The sequence below is a fragment of the Pan paniscus genome, chromosome 8 (genome assembly GCF_029289425.2).
Source record: "Pan paniscus chromosome 8, NHGRI_mPanPan1-v2.0_pri, whole genome shotgun sequence".
Lineage (NCBI taxonomy): Eukaryota > Metazoa > Chordata > Mammalia > Primates > Hominidae > Pan > Pan paniscus.
The window spans coordinates 19,819,722-19,841,559 of NC_073257.2; the positions used below are offsets into that span (position 1 = coordinate 19,819,722).

At 42.6% G+C, this 21,838-nt stretch overlaps 1 protein-coding gene across 3 annotated transcripts in view; it reads right to left on the minus strand.

The window, feature by feature from the left end:
• The window catches only part of SFMBT2 (Scm like with four mbt domains 2), a 256,051-nt gene that overhangs the window by 118,926 nt on the left and 115,287 nt on the right, over positions 1–21,838 (minus strand). For 2 of the 3 annotated variants that reach the window (XM_034929914.2, XM_008953126.4), the window contains exons 5-6: positions 8,609–8,697; positions 6,653–6,899 (exon numbers count right to left, since the gene is read on the minus strand). In XM_034929914.2, the coding sequence (XP_034785805.2) occupies positions 6,653–6,899; positions 8,609–8,697 (336 nt within the window). The remainder of the gene's footprint in view (positions 1–6,652; positions 6,900–8,608; positions 8,698–21,838) is intronic. The other variant, XM_055092391.2, reaches the window with a different exon arrangement.

Below are 21,838 nucleotides of genomic sequence, written 5' to 3' on the forward strand. Positions count from 1 at the left end.
AAAACCTTCAGTCATCCATGGGCCAAAATTCCACATATCACCTAGGAAAGCAATGCCCACTGATGAGGAACTTATTATCTGATACATTTCTAAACTACAAACGACTCTAGTCTGGCATTTGCAGTTATGACAACATATTTTCACTAAATCTCTAAGCTCTCATCTGCTAAAAATAGTCCCTGTAAGTCAGAAAATTATTAAAAAGTAAATTAAAATTTACCAACCAAGTTTAATATTTACACTTGAAATGTTGCTTAACACACCACATGTTGCCCATATTTTTCCCCAGGCGGTGGGAGGGGGGGCAAGATTTACAGATGGAGGTTACACAGTCTGAATGCAAAATTAAAAGGAAAAAAAAAACGTTGAGCACTGTTTTTACCTATTGCTGAAACTGCAGGAGAATTTTATGGCCTGATCTCAACAGATTTAAGACCTTATCAAAATAGGATTTGCAGAAGCCCTCACTGGAAGTAGATATGTTTATGCCTTCAATATATCAACCCAGGCTACTTCAGACAGATGCTTAGGATATGAATATGAAATTAAGCACAGTTAAAAAGCAACATTAAACCTTTGGGACTACATTTTTAATTTCTTGCATGTCTGCTTTTTAGCATGAAGCCATCTATTTTGATCCTCATAGCTTTTGAACTCACCTTGAGCTTTAAGCCCCTGTTTCCGCAGTTTATTCAGTCATAATTACAGTAAGTATCAGATCCTGCCAGAACTAGCCAAGCCATCGGTGCACTGCCCGAAGTCATTGTTACTTACACAAAGACACACAAAGGGTAATTCACAACCACACATCCTCTGTGTGTGTGCATTGTCTATAATCCTTTCTAGTGTTTCCTGTCTGCTGAACTTTTTTCTTCTAGTTTGGCCTTTCTAAATTCTTCTTAGTAGTAGCTAACGTAATTGGGATCACTCAATGGGGCCCAACACAGACTTCTGTGGAGACTGAAAGAATGGGGCCTCTGATGTCCACAGTGAGAAGGGGGCACTCAGGAAGACACTGCTTATCACAGGGTCACCAAAAGTAGGCACAGGGACCAGTTCACAGAGCCCCCTGCAAGCTGCTCCATGAGAGCGAGAGGGATACCTGTGCACTTAGGCAAGCTCGTGGGCACTGCATCCAAACCACAGAGAGACAGAAGGCCACTCAGGGGACCCCGGGGAGCAAAGCCCTGAGGACGCCAATGCAGGATCAGGAGAGAAATTGCCAACAGGCTGGAGCTCCTGATGGGACAGGGACCATAAACACATGCCCCTTTCCAGCAAGCTGGGCAGGCAGATGGAGAGTTCAACCTGGGCATGGTAGGAAAAGGACCAGCTCACAGAAAACAATTGGGGATTTCCAAAGCCTTCACCAAAGAAAGAATCTGAAGACCCAACAGGTGCAAAAAGGAAAAGCATGATTTACCTGGCTGACACCTTTGGCCCCTTGCTTGGGAATCAGGACTAGTTATACCCTTGACCCTTGATGGTGGTCTCTGAATGGGGGAGGGATGCCCTGAGACAGAGGAGAAAGTACAAGAATGGTCAAAAAACACCTTCATTGGGAGGCTGAGGTGGGTGGATCACTTGAGGTCAGGAGTTCAAGACCAGCCAGGCCAACATGGTGAAACCTCACTTCTAATAAAATTTAAAAAAACAAAACAAAACAAAAACAAAAATTAGCTGGGTGTGGTGGCAGGCGTCTGTAATACCAGCTACTCGGGAGGCTGAGGCAGGAGAATCGCTTGAACCCTGGAGGCGGAGGTTGCAGTGAGCTGAGACTGTGCCACTGCACTGCACTTCGTCTCCAAAAAAAAAAAAAAAAAAAAACAACCAAACAAACAAGAAAAAAAAAACTTAAGGCCAGGAGGAATGGAAATCCAACATGACCAGGGTTAGATCCAAGCTATGAGAACTCACGGAGAGGATGCTCTGGCCCCAGTGGGGTTGCCTGCAGCTGGCCCAGGAAGGCGGACCAACCAAGTCATCCCTGAAAAATGAACTCCTCTGTCCACTGGATACCATCTCTCCTCCTCCACACCAGAGACAAAGGTAACAAGAAGCCCAGGTACCAGGTGGGTCCTGCCTCTGTCCTACAACCTGAAGATTCTCTGTTTTCTTTCCAATGGTGTTAAATCCTGGAATGAACCCAGCCCACAGCAAGGCAGACTTCTTTCATGAAAAGGTGAAAATCAACTGCAGTTTTGACAGCCTGACACAACCGGCAGAGAACAACAGTCCCCATGTGCATTCCGTGAGATGGAGGCATGCTGGTTATACTAGCAAGTTAATGGACAATAAATAGTACCATTCAAAGAACATCGACCATTTTCTTAAAATGATCGTGTTGCAGGTAACTGAATAAAGTAAATCATGCCAGTTTCTGTTTCTGGGAAGGTCGTGAGCAATTAAAACACACCCCGATTCCTCTGAAACTAGAAGCCTACAAGAAAAACGAGGCAATCTCCTTTTGTGCAAGGGTTTGATGGGGCATTTCCTAATAAGTGCCACAGGAAGCAGTAATGCATAACATAATCATCAATAAACAAAGACCTAGAGAAACAACCCTTCTTTTATCCACCTCCCTCCAAAAAACTTCTATGTCCTTCTGCTCCTCCAGGTCCTACCCAGTGAAGAAAGATGAATCTATGTTGTTAAAAGATAGTAAACGTCAGAGAAAGTGTTATGGACTAAATGTTTCTCCCCAGAATTCTTACTTGAAGCCCTAACCCCAAAGGGATGCCTTTGGGAGATGATTAGAGTTAGATGGAGTTATGAGGGTGGGGTCCTCAAATGAGATCTGTGTCCTTATAAGAGACACCAGAGTTCTCTCTTGATCTACTATGTGAGGACACAGTCAGAAGGCGGCTGTCTGCAAACCAGGAAGCGAGCCCTCCCGGGACCTCAACTACACTGGCACCCTGATCTCACACTTCCAGCCTCCAGATCTCTGAGAAGTAAATGTGTGTTGTTTAAGCCATAAAGCCTGTGGCATTTTGTTACGGCAGCTTGAACAGATTAATGTAGTCCAACTCACTTTTGGACTAAGTAATAGTTCAGGCAGAAAGTATTTAAGTTGGATTCAGAAACTTCCTGACTCCAAGATCTAAAACAAGCACTAAAAAAATGGGGGGAGGGGGTGATAAAATAATTTTGAAGGAAAAAAACAAGGGAATTCTAGAAATAGAGAAAGAAAAAGAAACTCAAAAAGTTTCATCTCCTTAGCATCTGCAAGAATATCTAAAAGTCTATCTTATTTTCTAAACATCCAGAAATAGGAGAGCAGGTGGGCTTCTTAAACGACCCTAACCTCAATGACGTACTTACATTCCTTGGAAAACCAAAGTACAACCTTAAGACTCTGATCACAGATTAAATGTCTAGAAAAGGCCAATCTCTTGATATACATTACACCACTCAGCAGCCCAGCAAGATATCCTTATCCCCATGGTACAGGGTAAGGTGGTTTCTTTCCCCTCCTCCTTCCCCAAGCACCAGAATGCTATTTCCTCTGATTCAGGGCAAAAAGAGAAAGGCTCAATGGCCCTGTGTTTCTCAGAGGTGGAGAGTATAAAATCTAGTTCCTTTTCCCAGGTTTTTGAAGGCTAACTTCCTAGCTACTTTCTATGACCCATTTCTCTTCTATTTTGCTGAACAGTTGAGAAATACTGTGCCCTTTAAAGAGTAAAACGAGGGCCGCGTGGAGTGGTTCATGCCTGTAAGCCCAGCACTTTGGAAGGCTGAGGTGGGCAGGTCACCTGAGCTCAGGAGTTCAAGCCCAGCCTGAGCAACATAGTGAGATCCCATCTCTACAAAATAAGAAATTAAAAAATTAGCCAGGGATGGTGGCGCATGCCTGTAGTTCCAGCCACTTGGGAGGCTGCGATGGGAAGATCACTTGAACCTGGGAGATTGAGGCTGCAATGAGCCGAGATCATGCCACTGCACTCCAGCCTGGGAGACAGAGTGAGACCCTGCCTCAAAAATAAATAAATAAATAAATAGTAAGTAAAACTAAAGGACGATTATTTTTAACAATGGTGGTGGTGTTAGCGGGAGTGCACAGCAGATGGTCCCGGCAGCAGGGAAGAGCTCGTGGGGAGTATGCTCTTCTCCCCTGCACACCCCCCTCCCACTGGACTTCTCCCCATCGGTCATGGAAGCAGAACACTTTCCAGTGCCTTCATAGTGTTTGGGAAAACGAGAAAATCGGCCTAGTATTTTCTATGCAGGTATGAAGTTTTATTCTCGCCTAGATTCCAGTTAAGGAAGTGGTGCTCCCACGTAAGTCACACAAGTCACCGTGGGACTTGAAATCAATTTATACAAATACAAAGTACTAGAATCTGTCCCCATGTGTACAACAGGGGTAGTACAGCCTCTCTTCCCAGGGATGCTGTTCTGCTGAATGATGTAGCAGAATCCAGTTTCCATCTTGAAACTACTGGATCTGAGGAACTCAAAATCACACTTTTGGAGTGTCTTGTCACTTTTTAGCTTCTTCTTCCTGTACATAACCTTTCCTGTTGATGATTTAAATATCGGGGAAGTAAGTTCTTGATGATGAATGTCTTTTCCAGAATCTTTTTTTTTTTTTCTTTCTTTCTTTTCACAGAGTCTCACTCTGTCACCCAGGCTGGAGTGCAGCAGAGCGATCTTGGCTCACTGCAGCCTCCTCTCCTGTGATCAAGTGATCCTCCCACCTCAGCCCCCTAAGTAGCTGGGACTACAGGTGCATGCCACCATGCCTAGCCAGTTTTTTCTATTTTTTTCAGAGACAGGGTTTCACCATATTGCCCCAGCTGGTCTCAAACTCCTGAGCTCAGGCGTGAGCCATCATGCCCTGCCTGTTCCAGAATCTTCAGGGGCCCCCAAGAAGTCTTCAGTTAAGTGAACAACTCATTTCCAGAAAATGCTAAGACAAGTAAACACAATTTATTCATATATTATAAAGACCCCAAATTATCTAAAGAGGGAGACAGCTCATAAGCGAGTATTTCCTAAGCTTCCACGGAGGCATGTTCCATTCCTGCTCGTGAGCGTGAGTCCCATAACTTCCCAGGAAAGAAACATCACAGAGAACATAAGAAGCCACTAGTCATCCTTTGCTTTGCTGTAAATTTGTACACTGGCAAGTAGATATTGCTCCTAAAATTTATAAAGCAATCAGATACTAAGCAGAGATGTATACACACAACTTTATGCACAAAGTAAATTTTTCCTGCTGGGTTATGAATCCCAGGGCAAACCCGGGCTTACATCCTTCTTCACAACACGACAGGCTCTTTGTTTGTCATCAGAGTCAAAAATTACTCAGGATAGAGATGGAGGTGTTGGCTGCTTCTCAACATTTTGACAGCAATAATACTAATAAAATACCACGTTACACGTCTCTAAGCCTGTCAAACTTAATGCAAATGCAAACGCACGGGACACAGGACCAGGAAGTGTTTTCAATTAGAGCCTCTGAGTGACAGAAAAGATAAATATAACTCCTCTCCTTCATGTACTCAACACTAACATCGGCAATTAATATGGGAGGAAATTCTCTGGTGATTTTAATAAAGCAAAGAGCCATGTCCTTATTCCAAATACAGCTACAAAACTCACCGGAATGAAGATTACCAATTTCTGAAAAAATACGTACTTCCTCCTTGGCATCTCTAATTCTACAAGAATCCAGTATTTCTGTTCTGAGGTTTCCCATTCAAAGGCCGGTAAGAGGAGGCCGGTAAGAGGGGTGGGAGGGGCCCAGCACCTGGGAATCTGAATTGCACTGCCTGTCCCCTAAAACAGGGGACCTTGGACAACTAGCTGAGCTCCAGTCTCAATTTTCTCTACTGTGAAATGAAATTCACAACAAACATGCAGCATTTTTTTAGAATCAAAACAAACAATGTACCAGATGTAAAATCACCTGGCACATAGTAAACATTCAAGAATGGTTATTTTGTAAATACTCTGATTTTTAACTAGGTAGGTATGACAGAGAGCATAAGGCAGGATTCTTTCCAATTAAGCCTCTGCAAAGCCATTTGACAGTGCATTTGAAGCTAACTAAAATCTTACATGCCAGGAGAAAACATGATGGTCTATCTACTCAATGCTGCTTCTTGGTCAGACTGGATTGTGGTTTGGATATTTAGATGGATGGATGAATGGATGGTCAGATAAATAGATGAATGCTGGATGGATAGGTGGATGAATGGATGGATGAATGGATGAATAGATAAATGGATAGATGGGTGGATGAGTAGGTGGATGGATTGGTGAATGGACAGACAGAGAGATGGGTACACAGATGGCCAGAGATTTCGGAACCTACTTACAAGACTATCAAAATTCCTAAAGAAAAACGTGGAGAATATCCTCAAGTCTCAATCTACTGTGTCTTTCCTTTCTGAACCAGTGATTCCCAAGAAACTAGATCAATTTCCCTAAGGCCTCTAACGTTGCTTTCTCCTTTGAGAACACTATTGACTGAGGTCTTAGGTTTTAGTCTCTATGGAAAGCATTGTGAAGTTAAAGTGCTTAATATTCACATACTCAGATATAAAAGATACCAGAAAGTTCATACATTTTCTAGAAACACATCCAGGAAAATGTCACATCTTTTTCTAAAATACTTTACAGCAGCAAAAGCTTTGGCCCTTACCTGAAGGTGGGTCCATTCTGTATTTATTCTCTTGACACCAACCAACTGGTCGAAGTCTGTAATCCAAGTAAAACAACCACTGGTCATAGGATTCAGTGTCCTCCAATCCCACATAGCGAAGGCGTAATCTTCCTCCAACATTTTCAATCACACTAACTATCCAGTACTGAAAAGGGTTCTGGGAATCCTGAAGTTCTATTAAGGAACCAACTGTAATGAGGTCTATAGGGCCTTTCCCTCGCAGAGGCTGTTTAAACAGAAGCAAAACTCCTTATTTTAAACTTTATTTTAAGGTTCTCATGGAAACAGATGACAGCAGAAGATAATATTTTTTCACACCATCATCCAAGGTACTGGCGAACAGTCTGGCGTTCCCTCCACCCCATCCTTGCCCAGCCCATGCCCCACCCCTTTCCTCCCTCCCACACATCCATGTACCCCATTCCGTATCCAACAACAAAAAAATCACAAGTCAATAGAAAATAACAGTTTGTGCTAAGTTCTCACCAAACAAATCACCCTTCCCAGATAAAATTGCTTTTGTTAACAATCAGTATGCTTTTAAGAAGAGTTCTACCCAAATTTGCCTGGACCTAGAAAACGTGGTAGCAAACGGTCTACTTTTCCAATAGACAGATAATTCTAATACAGAGCATTCAATTTACACCATGACGGTTTCCCAGACATTCATCTTACTCTACTGGCCGCTACTCTAATGACCAAAATGCTCTCATACTTTGATTATGTGACGAAGGCATGAGTGTGTGTCAATGACATGTCTAACACACAGTAATGATCAGCTAAATTAGACTACTATGTAAAATTATTTCTACACTTAACCTGGTAATTGGTTTACAGAATGTATAATTACTGCCCCTTCTAAGAAACCTTCTTAGCATATGATGCATATGAAAAGGGTGTTTGTTCAGCCAGCTTTGTAGGCAAATATGTTTTAGAAAATTAACATAGTGAGACAATTTGTCCTTTTGAAAGGATGAACTATCATCATTTTGATTTGTTAATGAACAATTAAAATAGTATCTCTAAAGATATATAACAAATACATCAGGCAAAATCTTCACAAAACAAAACCCGTTAACTATATTAGACAATGACGTTCTAAAGTGTCAATATCATTTATGAAAAGAGGGAAAGTTTAAGGTTAAGAGAATATGATACTGTCAAAATCCACACCTTATTACTTGTTATTCATTAAGTTTTCCCCTTTTTAGGGGCATTCTTAAGAAAAACAGACTAGGTAATTCAATAATTACTTATGACACAGTGCCTTTCTCTTCCTATTCCATTATATAAATACAAATACTACATATACATACTAAAATGTTTCAACATAAAATTATTTTCAAATAAACCATCAAGATTTCAGATTAAACTATGTTTTCTTCAATACATTAAAATTTCCTTGGCTACATTGAAATACGATCTGCCATTTCTCCTCTTGTTTTTACAAGAGAAGTTAATTCAATTATTGGTTAACATGTGTATGTTCAAATCTTGGGGTTATGTGTCGAAATAGAACATTTAATGGAACGACTTATCAATGTACTCCAAGAGACTATATCAGCACATACATGATCTTGTCACCTGTTCAAAACAGTGATTCTGCACGATTTGATTTATATTCACTCACATAGGAAAGAGGCTTAAAGATATAGGACAGTAGGAAGACATCCTAGCATATTGTGATTTAAAAATTGGATTCACATAGAGCAAATTTTCCATTTGCTGATTGCATCACAGGGGAAGTTTCATCAATGCCATTCAAATCAGTCACCTAAGTAATTCAGGACAAAAGAGGAAGGGAGGCTATTTGGATGGCAGTGTCTGCAGAAAGCATGCATCTGCTGAAGGATATATGCAAAGGTGCTGTCAGGTCTGAGCTCACGTAACTGGGGTGCTTCAGAGATACATTAGATGTATAACAACAATACATACACCTTCCAGGAGGTTGGCGGGTGCTGTCCTCGAACCGGTCAAGTCACGTATGAGAAATTCTGTCCAGTCTGTGTACTTCTCTTTGATTGCTGGCAAGACAAAGGAGAAAGAAAAACAAAACAAAACAAAAAAAAACACTTCAACACAGCAGCAAAGTATCCAATCAACTTAAAATCACAGCAGTTTTCTCCATGTAGGTTTGATTTCAATGTTTTTCTTAACTTTCATCACCATGCTTAAGTAAATACTAAAACTGAGACTGAAAATGTGTCTCTAAGTAGCAACTTGACACATACCACATGCTTGGGCACCAAGGAGACGAAAGAATCCGAAGTCTTACAGCCTATTTAGAAACTTTTCACAAACCACAAAGAAATTATAAAGTGTACAATTCAGGAGGTTCCAAGAAGAGAGAGACCAATGAGGCTAGGGAAATCAGAGAAAGGCTTTCCAGGTGGGAAAATCATACCAGGCCCCGAATTACATGAACAGTTTATACAGTTTCAGAAGAAGAAGGAATTTGCAGACAGAGAAATGGGCACAAAATAACAAGAGGGGTGGACTGAAGGTGAAATGGAGAAATAGAGAAATGGGGAGAATAAGTAGCCCCCTCCATATCCATGGGTTCCCCATCCCTGGGTTCATTTCAACTGAGCATCAAAAATATATGAAATAAAATGCATCTTTACTGAACATGTACACTTTTTTTTCTTGTTATTATTCCCTAAAAACTCCAATGTAGCGACTATTTACATAGCATCTACATTGTAGTAGGTACTATTAAGTAATCCAGAGATGATTTAAGGTCTGCAGGAAGATGTACATAGGTTATGTGTGAACTATACTATTTTCTGTTCGAGACTTGAGCATCTGCAAATTTTGGTATCCTTGGGGGTCCTGGAGCCAATCCCCCAACAGATCTCAAGGGACGACTGCACTGCAAATGGTCACGCTAGGGCACACTCCAAGCGCACAGCACTGGGAAATAATACTGAGTGGTAGGAATAAACTATGGACAGCCCAGGAAGTCAACATAGACGCTTAACAAATGGGACATCTCTGTATAAAATGAATCTGGCAACAGTATAAGGGTTTGAATGGAAAGAAAAGAGTCTAAAAGCAGGGAAACTGAGGCTGTTTCAGTTATCCAAGTAGAAAAGTGATAGGACTCAAAATAGGGGTGACAGCCCTGTGAACAAGGAAAGAATGTATTTGAGGCATCTTTTTTTTTTTTTTTTTTTTTGAGACAGAGTCTCGCTCTTTCACCCAGGCTGGAGTGCAGTGGCGCAATCTCGGCTCACTGCAAGCTCCGCCTCCCAGGTTCACGCCATTCTCCTGCCTCAGCCTCCCAAGTAGCTGGGACTACAGGCACCCGCCACCATGCCCGGCTAATTTTTTGTATTTTTAGTAGAGACGGGGTTTCACCGTGTTAGTCAAGATGGTCTCGATCTCCTGACCTCGTGATCCGCCCACCTCGGCCTCCCAAGTGCTGGGATTACAGGCGTGAGCCACTGCACCTGGCCAAGGCATCTTTTGAAAAAGAAGTACCAGACTGTGGAGGGCAACATTCTACAAGTGCTTAGAACCCAAGACCTGAGGAAAGCATATCTCTTTGGCATGTCTCCCAAGCTACAGATCTTCAAAGGCCCCACTGGGCTACACCCGCATCCCTGAGGGACCTGAGCCTTCCCAGGGCACCAAGAGATGGATGTGCAAAGTCAGCATAAATGACAGCAAGACCCTAGCCCCAGATGAACCACCCATCATAGCCAGCCCTCCACGTGGGCAGCCCGGGATCCACCCAGGACTTCACTCAGCCCCCATTAAAGGTCCAAGACCCAAGTAGTTTGTGCATTGTTTAGGTTCTTCAAAGGCTTGATGCAACCCTTCTGGCTCAAACCTAAAGCAGTGGAATTACTACAAAAGGGAAGTTGGCCATAAGGGTGTGGGGCAGATCTGGGCCCCAACGGGGGATCCACCATCACTGGATGTATGACTTTGAATAATTTACTCAATTTCTCTTAGACTCTTTTCTAGCCAATCAAAGGGTACCAGGTTGCTAATGATATTTTGCTTATAAGGGGTGTTCTAAGGACTAAAGGACAGACATATGCAAATAAAATATAACCAACCCAGGTACACACCAACCAATTAATATTAGCTCTTCTTTTATTATAAACATACTAAATTATTACATATATCTTTTTAATCTGCTGGTTATTGATTATTCATACCCATGACATCTAGATTGAAACTTCCAATGAGCTTTCGCAGAACAGCCAGTAGAATGGAGGCCAAGATACAAGCCAAGCAGTGGCCAGACCTGCTGCTTCATCACTAAAGTGCCTCTCAGTCAACATCCGCCCAAGCACAAGGATGATCATCAGACCAAGAGCAAAACCAACATGCACGGAACTCAGGCAAACAAGGCCGAGTCCAGCTTTACCTTATATGGCAACGTCCCAGCCTCACCCCGCTTATAATAAAGAATAACTCATCTGTTTGTCCACTTTTATCACTAGATTTTTTTCTTAAATAAAATGTCACCTTCCTTATTTTATACATACTCACATGGAAATACAAACACAAAAATATTGTATGCTCAGCACGTTGGGAGGCTGAGCATAAAACTGTGTTCTTGTGTTCTCTTCCTTCATTATAGATGTAGTCATCATTTTTCGAATGCTATACCCTTTTTAAAAGTGGCCCTCTTGCATGGCTAGGGTCACTGAGACGAAAACAAAGATACACAAGCCAAATGAACTAAAATCTGGACTCATTTTATGCTTTACAAAGACCTTTCATTCACCCTGTTTTGTTCCTCCTAACTATGCTAACAGGTGCTTCTTCTTCACTAACTCTTGCCCAAGTTCATGGAAAAAAATTAGAAACAGCGGCCAGGTGCGGTGGCTCACACCTGCAATCCCAGCACTTTGGGAGGCCAAGGCAGGTGGATCACAAGGTCAGGAGTTCAAGATCAGCCTGGCCAATATGGTGAAACCCCCATCTCCACTAGAAATAGAAAAATGAGCCAGGTGTGGTGGCAGCTGTCTGTGATCCCAGCTACTCGGGAGGCTGAGCCAAAATCGTGCCACTGCACTCTAGCCTGGGCGACAGAGCGAGACACTGTCTCAGAAAAAAAAAAAAACTAGAAACAGCCTCAAGCCCCCAGGTGTTCAGAGCCCAATCTCACATGGAGTCTTTCCAGTAGATTCTCTGATTCTCCAAAGCTTTTGCAAACAGATAAATCAGTAATTTAAATTGCAGGCATGATGGAGATAATATGAAAATGACTCACATAAGTTTCAAGATTAGGACAAAATATACAACTGTACCCCATAAATACGCATTTCCTATCCCATCACAAAAGAAGAACAATTATTATAATCCAGCGATAAATGGTCCTGTGCCTAACACAGGCGTCTATATCCACTACGGGAAGAAAGCTCTATTTTCCACAGGGTTGTTTCTAACATGCGTATAATCCAAGTTAACATTTAAGTGAAAATTTTTAAAATATGCAAGCACCCTATGAAGTCACTGCACAATGCTGAAATTTAAACTGTCAAAGTCATAGCAAAGGAGCTCTAGGGACGGCTCTGACATTTACATCTTGCGAGCCTCAAGTTCCCAGAGGTCCTATAGCTTTCCTTTATATGTGTCTGCACAAGACTCAAGCAATCTTTTATGAGCCACAGACTATCTAAATGAATTGCTCTCCACGGAAGAGGTATCTATAAAGCCATAAACGTATACAGACCACTTTAGCTTAAAAAGTAGAAAAGAAACGTTCTCAAGAATCTTGCTAATTTTATAAGAAAAACTATATCAGTCGACATTTAACTCTCAAAGCTCTAATATTCAAATGTACCATAAACCTATTACAATAAATATTGCTATAAAATAAAAACTAAGTATAACCAATTTACAGTTCCTAGACCATGGAGTTACCTTAACCGCTGATTAATTCAGTTAAATTCTGGTAAATAGAAGTTGCCTTGCAATTCCTTAGAATTCACTGCAATGGAAGCTAATTGGCTTTGCTCAGTGTGACCATTTAAACTTCTAACTAGAAATTTTAAAACTATAAACTTTATTCTGCAGCACGTCTCTCTTCCAAGACTCCAACTCAGCACTCTCAGCTGTAAGCCAAATCCTTGTCTATGATCATTATCTTATTCTTCAAATTGAAGGACCAATCCACACATGAAACATCAGGAAACTCAAAACCTGCCCTGCGCCCAACTACAGCATCAAAGATGAACGCTACGACAGGAAAGAAATGATCAGGGAGAAAAACACTCTGCAATTTCAGGTGGAGAAAGGTTTACGCACAACTTGGTAATCATCGCTCATGCTTTCAACTCATTAAGGCAAACTCCTAGAAAGTCATAAGAAACAAAAAAAAAGAAAGAAACTTCTACCACATTCTCATGAACATTTTTTCAAGGTTTTACTTAGTTATAATATTATATAAGCATTCCACTACACCTTTTAAAAATCCAAGTTCCATTCCACTAATACCTCACTTTGGAGAAGTGCCCACATCACAGTGAAGGAAGGAATCATGAACTTGGGTTTCAGAACTCAAGTTCTGAGTTTGAGTTACACATACATATGCTTCTTGAGGACATTTAAAAATGGACCCAAATCCCACAAATGCTTTATTAGGATTATAAAGCTGCCGAGCTGGACATGGTGGCTCACACCTGTAATCCCAACACTTTGGGAGGCTGAGGCAGGAGGATCTCTTGAGGCCAGAAGTTCAAGACCATCCTGGGTAACACAGCAAGACCCCATCTCTACAATTTTTTTTTAACTTAGCTGGGCATGGTAGTGGGTGGCTGTAGTCCCAGCTGCTTGGGAGGCTGAGGCAGGAGAATGGTGTGAGCCCAGGAGTTCGAAGCTGCAGTGGGCTATGATCACACCACTACACTCCAGCCTGGGTAACAGAGTAAGACCATGTCTGTAAAAAAAGAAAAAGAAAGCAAGCTATCTACAAATTGAGTCCCATATAAAGGCAGAAGATTAGCATCACTTTTTCAGAATTTGGGAAAATACCATTAATGGTGGATTTCAAGCCCCATCAAGTGCACATCCACATAGAGTCCAAAGCCGGGTCACCTCTCAGGGACGTGACCTGTGTAGACCAGGCTGTGAGTATAAAGCCCTTGGTCAGGGCTGCCCATGCAGGCAGATGATGAACAAGGAGACCCATGCTGGGGTCAGGAGGACAAGCACTGTCAGCCTAGGCTCCTCAATGCCTTCCCACGTCACAGGAGAACAGACAGGTCTGCTGAGACCAGCCGCCCCAGGCCTACCCATTCTCTGAGAGATGGGGAGAGTAATTACAATGAAGAGAAAGGCCATTTTCACTCAAACACACTCTAGCCCACAGGAAGGGAGTTTGAGTCCCATCCCTATGTGCTAGCGTTTAAACACACAGGGTATTTCATTTTTTGTTGTCTTTCTGGGCAATTTTCTGAACTTACTTCCAATCAATGCTTCTTTGAATTCATTCCATGGGTCACAGTTTTCGTTTGCAATGTTTCTTTCTTGCTTTTGTTAGTTCCTTCCTTCTAAAACGTTTTCTTTAACAAGATGACCTTTTCAAAACCTCTCATTATGGAATAGGGTTCTCCTCCCCTATTCCCCGGGTCCTCTCTGATTCCTGGGGGCTGTTTTGTTGTTTCTTCATCTCATCCTGCCCTCTTTGATCAGAAGCTTTCCTGGAATATCTGGCCAACAATGCTCATGCATCATACTTAAATATGAAACAACAGAAACCTTGGAGAGGCTGGTGTCCTGGGCAGACGGGTCTGACTGAGAGAGTGGGCATGGGAGTAATTCCCCTTCTAAGAAGCCGCCTTCCAAACTAGCAACAGGGGTTCTCCCCAGACAATTCAGTCCATTTCTTCAGAGATGAGGCAGAGGGATAAATATATGGTTTCTAGTCCTTGGTTGTACCCACGGCAGGGGTGGAAGAAGGACAGAATCCGTGAAGTGATCTGACTATAGGCATCCCATGGAACCCTGTGATTTTCAGCCCCACGTGGGACTCCTACCCACCCAGCATTCAGTCTCCAAGGTGAGCCTCCCCAGCTGCAGCCCCCACACTAATTTAGTAGTCACATAGCCTTATCAGCTTGCAGGCTGCCAGAAACATTGTAAAATCCCTTTTCCATGTTGGTGGCCTTTAAGTTCTTTGTGTTGTTGATATATGTACTTTTTATTTTTCCCTACCATTTTAATGGGGTCTCTGGAGGAAAAAGAGATAAATAAGAGTGCTTAATCCACTGAAACTCCTCCCAGCTCACAAGAGAACCGAGCCTTCTCAACCAGATGTCAGGTAGCAGCCTTTGACTTCTCAGGGGAAGCCTTTTTTAACACTGACTTTGCTAAAGAAAAAAGGAGGCAACAGTACACCTTGAATGATAAATGGAAGCACCTGCTCTTACTATTAAGAAAAAAGGATGACAGAGTTCTTTCCCTTGGAGATTTGTAAAGGAGAACCTACATTAATTTTTCATATAAGGTTCAAATTAGATTGTTCCTACAAACAAAAAGATAGATCATAAAATGATTCAACAGGATTGACAAGTTCCTAGTGCTACCTACTACTGAGGTTCAAACACATAGATAAAAGCATTGCTGTCTTTAATAATGAATGTAACCCAGATGAAGATATAACTTGTAAAGAATGTCAGAAAAATTACACTTACACACACACACACACCCCTTAGTACCTGTCACATAAAGATTGTTGGAGGACAAGTTTCATTTCAACCTTTCAAAGACTCTTTCAGTTGTAAAAATACACTTCTATGATTAAGAAAAGAAATAGTATCATTTTGTTGTAAAGAATAAGATTTAGGTGGGGCGCGATGGCTCATGCCTGTAATCCCAGCACTTTAGGAGGCTGAGGCAGGCAAATCACCTAAGGCCAGGAGTTCAAGACCCGTCTCTACTAAAAATACAAAAATTAGCCAGGCATGGTGGCAGGTGCCTGTAGTACCAGCTACTAGGAAGGCTGAGGCAGGAGAACTGCTTGAACCTGGAAGGTTGCAGTGAGCTGAGATCGTGCCACTGTACTCCAGGCTGGGTGACAGAGCAAGGCTCCGTCTCAAAAAAAAAAAAAAAAAAAAAGAACAGGATTTAACAAAGACATTATCTAAGAATTGTTGGAAGCAAATGACACAGCCCTATCACAGTGATGACATTAGGGTGAAAGGAGTCTCACTCTGTCTGGAATGCAGTGGCGCGATCTCGGCTCACTACAACCTCCACCTCCTGGGTTCAAGCGATTCTCCTACCTCAGCCTCCCAAGCAGCTGGGATTACAGGCACCCACCACCATCTCCAGCCTCAGCTTCCTGAGTAGCTGGGACTACAGGCACGCCCTACCACATCCAGCTAATTTTTGTATTTTTAGAAGACACCAGGTTTCACCATGTTGGCCAGGCTGGTCTTGAACTCCTGACTTCAGGTGATCTGCCTGCCTCGGCCTCCCAAAGTGCTGGGATTACAAGCGTGAGCCACTGTGCCTGGTCAAAGTATTTTTTTTTAATGTGAAGGTAAAGCTAATGGGATTTGCTGATGGGCTACAAGAGAAGTAGAACACAGAAATGTCCCTGAGGCTTTCTGGCCCAAGCACTTGAAGAATGGAGTTGCCCTTTACTGAGATGAGGCAGATTCAAGGGATGAAAATACCAAGGGCAAGCTCCACTGGCCCTCACAGTCGTTAAGATCATTAAGATGACTATGAGATACTGCATCACAGCTAGACTGCATAATAAAGAGACCCAAAAACACAGCCACGGAGGTGCAAGCACAGTCAAAGTTCCTCTCTCTTTCTCTTTCTCTCCCTCTCTCTCTCTCTCTCTCTCATCCAAGGCACGTGATATAGGGTGACACAGAGCTCTGCTTCCCAAGATATGTTAGGAGCCCAGGGTCCTTCAATCCTGTCACTCTGCTCTAAGTGAGGGCAGGGAAACAGATGGTTCAGCACATCCCAGCCCATGGAAAGAGGGAAAGAACGTAAGTAAAGACGAACAATTTCCATCTCATCAGTTACACTGATGTATATCAGTGATGTACATCACAGACATCACTTCCTCGCTGGGCATGGCCACATCTCATAGTACAATAGGAGGTACGTCCCAAAGGGACCCCAGGAGTCCTCTGGAGCAGTGAGCTAGGACAGAGCCCAGCTGGAGGTACTGAACCCACATTCATTCAGGTTCCCCATGAAATATGTACTTCCCCACTGCTAGGGTGGGGGAAGGTACTGTAATTACTGCTTATCCCCTAATATCATGGCTGTTTTCTATGCTTACAAGAAAGGAAACCCACAAAATGGAAGGATCCTTCCAATAAAAAGCACGCCAACTCACCCAGTACATCTCTATGGGATAAAAGGATGAGACGTAAACCCTTGGTCCATATACATCTCACCTTCCTCCAGTGAAACCTCATCCTAAACCTGTAATATATGATGTTGTAGAATTTATCTCTGACCCTAGCATGTAACACTAGGACTGGGCAGAACCCACCTTGCATTGTACAAGTATCTAGACTCTATCTGGACAGCCATGTGCCCAGCTACGTCTATTTCCAAGTAATACAAATATTTCAAGAAGGAAGGAATAATCAATCTTGTCAAATGCTGCTGATAGGACAAGTGAGGTGAAATCTGACATGAGACTCTTAATTTTTGTAACACTGTTACTATAAAATTAATTCTGACGGTTAATTTTTGTAACACTGTTACTCTAAAATTAATTCTGATGGTTAATTTTTGTAATATTGTTACTCTAAAATTAATTCCTAGGTGCAGAACAGCAAAGGACTTCCTAGTTGTTGGCAAACTGCTCTCCAAAGTCATTCTTACAACCTCATCATCCCCAGTGCTCTCCGTCCTTGGGAGTATTTTATATAATCAGACTTCTTAAATTTTCACTAATCTGAAGCATATGAAACTGTCTTTTTCCTTTGCTTTTTTGTTTTACTGATCATCAGTGCTGTTTAGTATCATTACACTATGACAATTCAGGTTTTCCTTCTGGGAACTCCCTATTCACATCCCCTGTATACATTTCTCTATAGACTCTTTTTTATATATACTTGTTAACGGTTTATTTATCAAGAGAAACTATTTGTTAGCCCACATATCTATGCTTCATGGTTCAGAAACACAGGTCGGTGACAAACTTCTAGGTAATTCAACCCAAATAAATTCCTTATATTCCAAAATTACATTGCATCCTGAAAGATGCTAGCCTTCCTCATCTCCTCAAAATCTTCCATAGAATTATAATTCTTGTAGAAGTCTGCATCTGCCTTTTTCCTTGGTTCAGCCTCAGCAAACTGAGACAAAGCTGCAACCCCCAGAAATACGACGAACGCTCCAACAACATGTTTGTGTTCCTGTGTCTACAGTACTCGTCTGGCTGTCCACTCCAGGAGACTGGGACCACCCATGCCCACTGTGTCCAAAACCACACACCCAACACCTCCAACAACTGGCCAACAAATAGTAGGTTACACCTCCAACAACTTGTAGGCCACAGACGAACTTGTGTCACAGGAAGGAAAGACTGGCAGATTTAGACGGCTTTAGGAATTGAGTGTGTTTCACTAATCTTTTGATGACATACAACTTGCTGAATTCAGATTAAGAGCGACTGTTACCATAAATATTCATTGCACAGCACACCACAAGCATTCACAAACATACTGCCATTTCTTTTTATTTTTTATTTTTTTGTATTTGCATAGTTTGTAACTGCTTACATAAGTGAATTATCACTTTCAGTGTTCGTTTCAGCATGTGTAACCTAGAAAGCCAGGTATCAGTCCATTTAAGTGTTTTGGCACTTAGTATCTTGTGTGGTAAAGACACTCAGTTAATATTTTTCTGGAGTTCTCTGCTGTATGATTAGCCCCTTAGGTAACACCAATACTGTTCATTTCAGGCAAGGGAAACACTCAGAGATGAAAGAAAATTCAGGTACTACACAACAGGACTTTAATCCCAAAAGACCTAACGCTTTCTCTGAAGTTGCCAAGAAGATCTTAGCACTAGAAACAACCAGGATTTGCTAACGAAATGCCACAGAGATGGAAACCATTTACGACTTTCTCAAAGCACACAAGCCACACCACTCTGCAAGGTATCTTTAAAAGTCTACAAGATAAATAACCTCTAAAACTATCAGATGAAATTTAACACCTTGTCACTGTTCACTGGCTAAAGAATTTTACCCAATAAAATATGGAATCTCTCATTCTTGCACATTTTCTCCAATCCTTCTCTAGCTGCCAATAGCTCACTTTCATAGATGTTACTGCTCCTGCTTTAAACATTTTCCTGCTTTTAAAGAATTACCTTCCAAAGAGTCAGCCACTTTTCTTCCATTCTCCACTAAAAAGAAAAAAAAAAATTCTTACAGTTCTTTTTATTAGCTCCCTCTGCAGAAAAACTGTCAAGACTGAATTGACATATCACACAGGTCCAGGGCTCTAAGTTCAATGGAATAAGACGCTTGCTTGTTAAAGATTTTATTCTCCTAGGTCTCACTCTATTTTTCATACTTGACTTGCTTCTTCCTGTAAAGTTACTTTCTTTCCTGAAGCAAAAGAACTTCCATTCAAATTTTTCCCAATATTCCCATTAGGTCTATGAGAAAGAGACAAACTTGCAGAAAGTTTACATTAACATGCCCTTAGGTATCTGACAAAATGAGTTGGCCTCTTTTTCAACAGTATTTAGGTTGCTGTCTGTGATGGTTAATTTTATGTCAACTTGCCTGGGCCACAGTGCCCAGACATGTGGTTGAATGCGACTCCGGATTTTTCTGGGAGGGTGATTTTGGGTGAGATTAACATTTTAATTGCTGGGCTTTGAGTAAAGCAGGCCGCCCTCCCTGATGTGGGTGGGCCTCGCCCAATCAGTTGAAGGCCTGGCTAGAACAAAAGACTGACCTCCCCTGAGCAAGAAGGAATCCTCCAGCAGGCGGCCTGCAGGTTCCATCACAGCAGCGGCTCTTCCTGGGTCTAAAGCAGACGGCCTTGTGCTGGAACTGCAACTCTTACCTGAGTCCCCTGCCTGCTGGCCTGCCCAGTCAGAGCTCAGACTCACCACACCTCCACAGTCATGAGAGTATCTATATATACACACATTCTATTGGTTCTACTTCTTTGGAGAATCCTAACACATTGCCTTACCGTTACTTTTCTAAAGGTTCAGCAGGCAAAAAGAATAAAAACACTCCTAGAAAAGGGAAAACAGCAATGAATCAGTCATCAGGCAGCTCTTGCAGGCCATGCCTTTGAGAGTGCACAGAAGGAAGACTGAGCTGGCCTTGCACTCACTGAGAAAGCTGCAAAACACAGGAAATGGCAGGCTCCAGATGGCACTACCTGGGTTGGAGTCCCAGCTACAACCACATTGGCTGTGTGACATCAGAAAAGCTACCTAACCTCTCCAGGTGTGTTTCCTCACTTGTAAAACAAGCCTACTAGCTGGACCACCTGGTAGGGCCTCCTGAACACTAAGTGAAATAACCATGCACAAGAAGGTTCTCAGCACAGGGCTGGGCAGGGGCTCAGAGCTAAATAAAGGAAAAGAGGGAGAGAGAAAAGGAGGGGGAGGGCGAATGGGAGGGGGAGGAGAAGCAGGAGGAGGATGAGGAGGCCATCACGGGTGGGGGTAAAATGACCCCAACCACTTTGATGAGCTACTGCAGAGAAACAAGGCAATTTAAAAAACTAGTTGGAGAGATTTTCCTTAATGCTACATTTTAAAATTTTGAAACAAAAGCTAAACAGTTATCAAAGTCATGTAATTGCTTCAAATAGGAAGAGAAAACTGAATTCAGTGTTAAATTATAAATTCGCTATAAATTTTCACTTCACGACGACACACACATTCAGCACACACAAGAGTGTGACCTGGGTGAAAATGTGGCCTCGACACCTGTATATCTGAGGATAGTATCTGCAATCCGTGTCTGCCTCCCACGCCCTCCCTGTTATCAGCACCCCCACCACCTCCACAGTGGGAGCACCACGGGCTGATGCACATTCTCTACTCAGGGGGCTCTCACTTTTGCCCAAAGGCAGAATCCACCATCACTGGGGCTCGCAGGTGAGGCCTGGAGGTGGTCGTGCTGCTGTTGGCTGCTCGCCCAGCACCCAGAGGCCCTCGCAGCTTGTCCTTCACCAATGAGTGCTAGATTTTTGGATCAGAAAATAATTGGAATTCCAAGCAACTGGAGAGAACCTGTCTCTTGGGATTCCCCTAACAGCCAGCCTCTGCAGGGTATGTCCAGGGAGCAGAAAAATGGTCAACACACTCTGTACTTGCAGCTTCTCCTTCGAGTCTCGCTCCAAACCCTGACCATGACGTCCACTCACTGTACTGAGCACCCCCTAGACAGACTGAGACCTCCACCCTGTGCACGTGATCTAGTCCAACTGCTGCTCAGACTCTCCATCCTGGGTCACCACATGTGAACTGCTGGAATGTCACTTACCCAAAAGCCCAACAGCCAGGCCAGTTCCCTAGCTCCGGACAGGCCTATTCCTGAAGTCTCAGTCTGACCAGTTATTGCCTCCTCTAAACCAAAGGTTCTTAACTCATCAACAGGTCTGGGATGGACTCCCCAGGGATTATGAGCCCATACAATGAAATACAAGGCTGTGAAATATGTGTGAGTGTGTATGCATATGTCTGTATGTGCGTCTATGTGCATGCATGTGTATGTATATGTGTGTATGTATGTGCGTATGTGCATGTGTATACGTGTATTTGCATATGTGTGTGCATATGTGCGTATGTATATGTGTATGTATGTATGTGTATATGTGTGTGTGCATATGTGTGTGTTCGTGTGTGTGTGTGTATATGTGTGTCTGGGTCTAAGACCTCTTCCAAGAAGCTTCACTGGATTCATCAAATTCTCAAAGAGCACCATGACCCCAAAAGGATTACGAACAACTACTGCATAGAAAATATTATTACATTAAAATGTAGCTTTGGGCTGGTCATGGTGGCTCACGTCTGTAAACCCAGCACTTTGGGAGGCCAAGGCGGGTGGATCACCTGAGTTCAGGAATTCGAAAGCAGCTTGGCCAACATGGCGAAACCCCATCTCTACTACAAAATACAAAAATTAGCCCAAATCAACAGAATATACATTCTTCTCAGCGCCACATGGCACTTATTCTA